A 7,500-nucleotide genomic window follows, 5' to 3' on the forward strand; every position below is an offset into this window, starting at 1 on the left:
CTCTCTCTCTCCCTCTCTCCTTATCTGTCTCTGCTCCACGACCCTCTTCTCCTCCTCCTCCCCAGGTGAAGGTGAGGGAGCTGGAGGAGAGGTGCCGCTCACAGAGTCAGCAGTTTAACATGCTCTCCAAGGAGCTGGAGAAGTTCAGGCTGCAGACCAGCAAGTTTGACTTCCTGAGCTCCAGCCACCTGTCCGGGGTAGACTCTCCCAGCTCGCCCACCAAAAGCCACACCCTCTCCCAGCTCCTCAATGGCCTGGCCACCACACCTGCAGGGAAGGGTGAGTACAACGTACGCCCCTCGCCGGACACCGATCAGGCTCACTGTACATGACCCGGCACATGCTGATGAGGTCACTAGACGTTGATCACTGGCACATGCTGATGAGGTCACTAGACGCTGATCACTGGCACATGCTGAGGAGGTCGCTCGGTGTATTACATACACTGGCACATGCTGATGAGGTCGCTCGGTGAATTGCATACACTGGCGCATGCTGATGAGGTCGCTCGGTGCATTACATACACTGTCGCATGCTGATTAGGTCACTTGGTACAGGACAGTCACTGGCGCATCCTGATGACATCACTGCATTATACATATGCTGACATATAATGATAAGGTCAGCCAAAAAGCACTTAGATGAGATTTGGATATTTTAATCACTAGTTGTACTGGTTGTCAGTACCTGGATTTGTTCTACAGGTAGTTAGTTGCCTTGATTTGTCAAATATATAGATCATGGACTTGTGATCGAATACCTCGGCTATATATCAAAAATGAACTACTGATTATTTCAAAAACGAGGACCGTGTGTGGATGGAGTCCTGGAGTCCTGAAAATGACCTCTGGCCTTGACCTCTGGCCTTGACCTCGTGCGTGGAAGATCTTTGTTGCTCTGTCATATTTGACAGAGGCTCTGAGGTGACACTGACAAAACAGAGCATGTTTCCTGTGTCCCTCTCGTGCAGTTGTGTTTGATGGACCAAGGAGCTGTCAGCTCCAGGAGGAAGGATAGTGACGTGTTCCCCGACGGACGGCCATGTCTGGTGCCCGGTCTGCTCTTGTGTTCGCATGACTGTGGTGGACTGAACCCAGGGCTGCTTTTCCCTGCAGTTCCCCACTCTGTCACAGATGGCTTCATGGCGGACTTAGTAATGGTTTCCCGCCAGATGATCATGCCCATAGCAGCAGTGTCCCTCTGAGTGTTCTTGGACAGTATGGGACACGCAGCAGGGACAATCTTTTTGTGCATATATAATGTGGAATTATAATCTAGAATTATATTGTAAAAAAGATATGATAAATACATTTATACCCTTACTTAACAGTATATTAATTAAATAACCTGAAAACAGCTCTACAGTGGACCTCTAGTAATATCTTGTATCTCCTAAGTAGAAGCATGAGGAGGTGGAATAGTGGGCGGAGCTGTGGGCGGGGCTTGTGTTCTGGAGAGGAGGCGGGATCGAAGCAGAGTCTGCCCTCGGTAATGATGGCATCAGTCAGCCCATTGTGCTAGCTTCCCCTGCTTTCCACTAGTCTATAGGCCATTAAGCTGCTGTGGAGATTGCCTGCCAGCACACGCCGCCAACATGCATGACGTTCATGCTGACCTTTAGCAGGAGACAGCCAGGACACGTGGATGAGTCGCTCTGGAGATGGACGCCGCTGTGGACAGACTCGTTCACACACCCCTGCAGTCGTGGACTGTTGGATTGAGAGACATGCTCATTATTGTCAGTTGTCAGAGATGTTTGTGAATTTCTGCGCGGGGCAGGACTACCTTATCAAAGAGGACTGAATTGTCCCCCGATTCACATTGCAGGGAATTGAAAGTGCCATTAAAATACAAATTTGTCAGCAGTTTTTGAATGATGGTATTTGTGTGTGCGTGCGTGTGTGTGTGCGTGTGTGTGTATGTGTGTGCGTGTGGTGTAGGTGGTGACGACTCTCTGGGTAAGTCTGTGATGTCAGAGCTCATTCGGCCTCTGCAGATGAGCGGAGGGGAGAAGGCGGAGCTCCTGTCAGTCAAACCCAGCTTCCTGTCAAGGAACACGCCCTCCAGCCCACGCCAAACCTACCTCTCTGAGGTCCGGCCCGTCATGCCCACTACTGCTGTGAGTGAGCCAGTCCAACCCCATACATATGCCTGGTCAATCAGCACCATCCATCTACATCCATCACCACCATCCATCTCCATACATCAGCCCTCAACTGTGGCAAAGTATGGAGAAGAAACTGCTGAATGAATCTATCTCTATCTCTCCCTTTCTCCCTCCATCTCTCCCTTTACTTTTTGTTTGAATGGACGTTCAGATGTTCTTAATCATGTTTATATCACAGAGAGAGAGATTCAGACTCTTAATCTTAAATAAGGATTCATAACTCTTAAGTATTTTCCCTGACTATTTTAAACTCATTTCTAGCATGTAAATATGTCTTAAGCATTACAGCTAAAAGCAGCGATATGCAAAATGGTGCATACCAATTCAGTTCATGATTCAACAGCTATCTTGTTTCTTCTGTCTTTCTATTTTGAGGCTTTTTAATTACTATTATTTAACAGTGCCAGAGAGCTCTTTCTTGTTTTGGATTATGGTGATAGTGTATGATTACTGTAATAACTATAATTGGATAAAAAGGACTTTGAAAAGTGTCATCTTTAAGAATTATGAAGCATGTGCACACTTGATCAATAGTATTAGATGTCTCACCAGTCTCTCGTTGTGGCGTTAATGGCTGGAGATGTGTTTGTATTGACAAATACATCTGTTCATTCAAATGAACATTCACAATCACAATAGGAGCCTTGTTAATGACAGTGTTGTTTTTTTCTCATAAACAGAGCCAGGCTATGTGTGTGTGTGTGTGTGTGTGTGTGTGTGTGTGTGTGTGTGTGTGTGTGTGTGTGCTCGTGCGTGTGTGCATGCGTGTGTGCGTGTGTGGAATGAGTGTTGAAGGTGTGAATAGTCCAATCTGTCGGTTCAGCCTGAGTCCTGGTGGTGGTATTAGCATACTCACACTAGCACTCTGCAGTGTTTAGCCACCCATGCTGACATACTGCATTCTGCCCACTACATCCTGCACCCTCAACCCTGTGTCCTGGAGACTTTAAGATGGCAAAGAGTCACAGTACATGCTCTGTTATGAGTTTTGAATGTACTCTTTGTGTTTTACTCATTTTGAAATTCAAACGTTCATTCGGTCACACATCCACGTCCTCGTTTGTCCTCAACTGTGTTTCTCTGCTCTCTACAGTTGAGCTGGGCTTTATTGGCATGAATGTTACTGGCCACTTTTATGTCCAAGTAAATTAGAGTTGTTCATACAGTAATCAAACATAGCTGGCACATCTGGAAAACAAGTGTAATTTACAAAGATTTGATTGCTCCACTGGTTGACCATTTGATAATCTCTCTATCCTTGTGTGTGTGTGTCTCTCTCTGCCTACCTATCTCTGTCTCTCTCTTTTCCTGTTCTTGTGTCTCTCTAACTCTTTGTCCCTGTCTCTCTCTCTGTTTCTTGTCCTCTGTCCCTGTCCCCTTTCTTTCAGATGGACAAAGAGCTGCCCCTGTCTCCCCAGGCTAAGCCCAGGTTCAGTGGGAAAGGGCGTCTGTGTGTTGCTCGTTATAAGTAAGTTATCTCCCAGCTACAGAGCTACAGATATAGGTCTCTCTCGGGCTGCAGGTGTAGGTCTCTCTCAGGTTGCAGGTGTAGGTCTCTCTGAGGGTGGAGATGTAAGTCTCTCTCAGACTGAAGGTGTAGGTCTCTCAGACTGAAGGTGTAGGTCTCTCTCAGGCTGCAGGTGTAGGTCTCTCTCAGACTGAAGGTGTAGGTCTCTCTCAGACTGAAGGTGTAGGTCTCTCTCAGGCTGCAGGTGTAGGTCTCTCTCAGGCTGAAGATGTAGGTCTCTCAGACTGAAGGGGTAAGTCTCTCAGGCTGCAGGTGTAGGTTTCTCTCAGACTGAATGTGTAGGTGTCTCTCAGGCTGCAGATCTAACTGAACAGCAGAGGAAGCAGCTCCAAGCTGCAGGTTCTTCATGTCCATGCCTTCTGTCCTCAGTTATAACCCGTACGATGGCCCCAATGAGCATCCTGAGGCAGAGCTCCCCCTGGTGGCTGGGAAGTATCTATACGTGTATGGCACCATGGATGAGGATGGTTTCTATGAAGGTGTGTCACAAAGTAGCAATACATCCAACAACAATACATACTTTTCTTTAAATTATAGTTTGCATTTGTCTCAAATTGTGAACATGATTCAGAGTCATATCTGACTGCTGTGATCACTTTCAACTGTATATAATAATAATAATAAGTTAAACGTATGACATAGGGGAGTCATAGAAAAGGACCAAACTGAAACATGAACAGAAAAAAAAGTTTTAGCAACTGTTCATAGAAGGAAAGTAATGAAATGCTTAAAAATGTTTTATGGCTATAATCGGTTATAATTTTATATGGTTAAGATAACCAAAAGTGAAATGAAATTTGACTTTATTCCCATAATAATGTAAAAATCCAGGAGAGCTGCTGGATGGGCAACAGGGCCTCGTCCCCTCCAACTTCGTGGACTTTGTCAAGGAGGAGGATGTGACGTCAGTCTTGCTGTCGGAGCGTCTAAAGGAGCCGTCTAGCCCCTCCTCCCTTCCCAGCAGCGCCGTGAGCACGCTCAGTACGCTGCTCTCTGAGAAGCTGGATGTGCTGAGCTCCTCCACGGGTACGGCCACCAGCAGCACCAGTGGTGTCAGTAGCCTTGGGACCAGCCTCGGGTCGGGCCTTGGGTCAAGCCATGGGACAAGCCTTGGGTCAGATCTTGGGTCGAGCCTCAGGACTGGCCTCGGGACAGACCTCGGGTTCAGCCATGGGACCAACCTTGGGACCAACCTCGGGACCAGCCTTGGGTCAGACCTTGTGTCAGGCCTCAGGACCAGCCTCGGGACAGACCTCGGGTCGAGCCTCGGAACTGGCCTCGGGACGGGCCTTGGGTCAGACCTCGGGTCGGGCCTCAGGACCATCCTCGGGACGGATCTTGGGTCCAGCCTCAGGTCGAGCCTTGGGACAAGCCTCGGGACAGATCTCGGGTCGAGTCTCAGGTCGAGCCTCGGGACGAGCCTTGGGACGAGTCTCGGGTCGAGCCTCGGGAAAGGCTTTGGATCAGGTCTCGGATTGGGCCTCGGGACGGACCTCAGGACAGACCTCGGGTCGGGCCTTGGGACGGACCTCGGGTTGGGCCTTGGGAAAGGCCTTGGGACAGACCTTGGGTCAGGCCTTGGGTCAGGCCACACAATGGGCATTGGGTCGAGCATCGGATCGAGCCTTGGGACAGGCTCTGGGTCGGGCCCTGGGACAGGCTCTGGGTCAGGCCTCGGGACAGGCATTGGGTCAAGCCTTGGGTCAAGCATAGGAACGGGCCCTGGGACGAGCCCCGGTTCGGGCCTTGGGACAGGCTCCGGCACAGGCATCGGGTCGGGTCTTGGGTTGAGCATTGGGTCAGGCCTTGGTACAGGCCTTGGCTCAAGCCTCGGTACAATTCTCGGGTCGGGCCTTGGATCGGGCCTTGGGTCGGGCATCGGGACAGGCATTGGGTCGCTCCTTGGGTCGAGCCTCAGGACTGGCCTCGGGGCAGACCTCGGGTTGAGCCATGGGACCAACATCGGGACGAGCCTCGGGTCGAGCCTCGGGACCAGCCTTGGGTCAGACCTCGTGTCAGGCCTCAGGACCAGCCTCGGGTCGGTCCTCGGGTCGGGCATCGGGTCGGGCCTCTCCGATGGGCTCGGCTCGTGCAGCACCATCTCCGGCTTGGCGGCGCTGAACATCGGCATCAATGAGATTGGAGACGACATAGTGCCTTACCCTCGCAACATCACCCTCATCAAGCAGCTGGCCAAAAGTGTGATCGTGTGCTGGGAGCCGCCCCTGGTGGCCCCTGGCTGGGGCTCCGTCAACGGCTACAACGTGCTGGTGGACCAGGAGGTGCGCATGACCGTGCCTTTCGGAGCCCATGCCAAGTCCCTGATCGAGAAGCTCAACCTGGCCTCCTGCACGCACCGCATCTCCGTGCAGAGCGTGACGGAGCGCGGCAACTCCGACCCTCTGCGTTGCACCCTGCTGGTGGGGAGGGATGTGGTGGTGGCTCCCTACTACCTGCGGGTGGAGAACGTCACTCAGGCCTCTGCCGAGCTCTCCTGGATGCCTAGCAACAGCAACTACAGCCATGCCATTTTCCTCAATGACAACGAGTACGATGTGGTCAAGCCAGGCAGTTACAGGTATCGCTTCTCCAACCTGAACCCCATGACGGTGTACAAGGTGCGGGTGGTGGCCCGGCCCCATCAGGTGCCTTGGCAACTTCCCCTGGAGCAGAGGGAGAAGAAGGAGATCTCGGTGGAGTTCTGCACGCAGCCCGCTGGTGAGTCCATCACCTTCCCATCAGCCCCTGCTCCACAGCCATAGCTCAAGTACCTGCTGTCCAAGCTGTTTGGTGGTGTTTAGGCTGAGTTGCAAACCCCAATGTTGTGTGTGCCACTCTGTTAGCCATACCGCTTCCTACTGTATATATAACTCTCCCTCTCTCTACCTCTCTCACTCTTTCACTCTCCCTCTCTCTACCTCTCTCACTCTTTCCCTCTCCCTTTCTCTACTTCTATCAATCTTTCCCTCTCCCTCTCTCTACCTCTCTCACTCTTTCCCTCTCCCTCTCTTTGCCTCTCTCTCTCTCTTTCCCTCTCCCTCTCTCTCTCACTCTATACTACAAAACTCAGTATTGTCAAAGCAAGAAAATGTTTACATGTTTACTTCACACAATAATAATAATAAAGAACGGAATGAACTATCATCATCATCATCATCAACAATAATATTAATATAATTGTAACAATAATATTGATACTATGTTAATAATAATATTACCTGACAACAGTATTTGTTTTAATGTACCTATCAAAAAATAAAACTAACGAGATTACATAATATGTTAACATTCAGCAAAGAGGACTGTGTGCGTGCGTGTGTGCGTGCGTGCGTGCGTGCGTGCGTGCGTGCGTGTGCGTGTGTGCGTGTGTTTGTAGGATTGATTTTTGTTGATTTGATTTCTCAAAGCGAGAACCCAGAATTCACATTAAGCGTGACAGGCAGGTCCTTAATTAAGTCTCAGAGATCCAGCCACTTACCGCACAGACCAATGGCCTGTCGAAACTCTCACATTTGTCATAGAGATCTGGGGCAGGTAAAGAGATCTGGGGCAGGTAAAGAGGTCTGGGGCAGGTAAAGGGATCTGGGGCAGATAAAGAGATCTGGGGCAGGTAAAGAGGTCTGGGGCAGGTAAAGAGATCTGGGGCAGGTAAAGAGGTCTGGGGCAGGTAAAGGGATCTGGGGCAGGTAAAGAGGTCTGGGGCAGGTAAAGAGGTCTGGGGCAGGTAAAGGGATCTGGGGCAGGTAAAGAGGTCTGGGGCAGGTAAAGAGGTCTGGGGCAGGTAAAGGGGTCTGGGGCAGATAAA

The 7,500-nt window shown here is 50.4% G+C and overlaps 1 protein-coding gene across 1 annotated transcript in view; it reads left to right on the forward strand.

Annotated features, from left to right (window-relative positions):
• Positions 1 to 7,500, forward strand: part of rimbp2b (RIMS binding protein 2b) — a 58,508-nt gene that overhangs the window by 21,526 nt on the left and 29,482 nt on the right. The window contains exons 8-12 of the mRNA XM_076989035.1: positions 66 to 279; positions 1,941 to 2,119; positions 3,556 to 3,635; positions 4,065 to 4,174; positions 4,527 to 6,413. Coding sequence (XP_076845150.1) covers positions 66 to 279; positions 1,941 to 2,119; positions 3,556 to 3,635; positions 4,065 to 4,174; positions 4,527 to 6,413 — 2,470 coding nt within the window. The remainder of the gene's footprint in view (positions 1 to 65; positions 280 to 1,940; positions 2,120 to 3,555; positions 3,636 to 4,064; positions 4,175 to 4,526; positions 6,414 to 7,500) is intronic.

The sequence above is a fragment of the Brachyhypopomus gauderio genome, unplaced genomic scaffold (genome assembly GCF_052324685.1).
Source record: "Brachyhypopomus gauderio isolate BG-103 unplaced genomic scaffold, BGAUD_0.2 sc65, whole genome shotgun sequence".
NCBI lineage: Eukaryota > Metazoa > Chordata > Actinopteri > Gymnotiformes > Hypopomidae > Brachyhypopomus > Brachyhypopomus gauderio.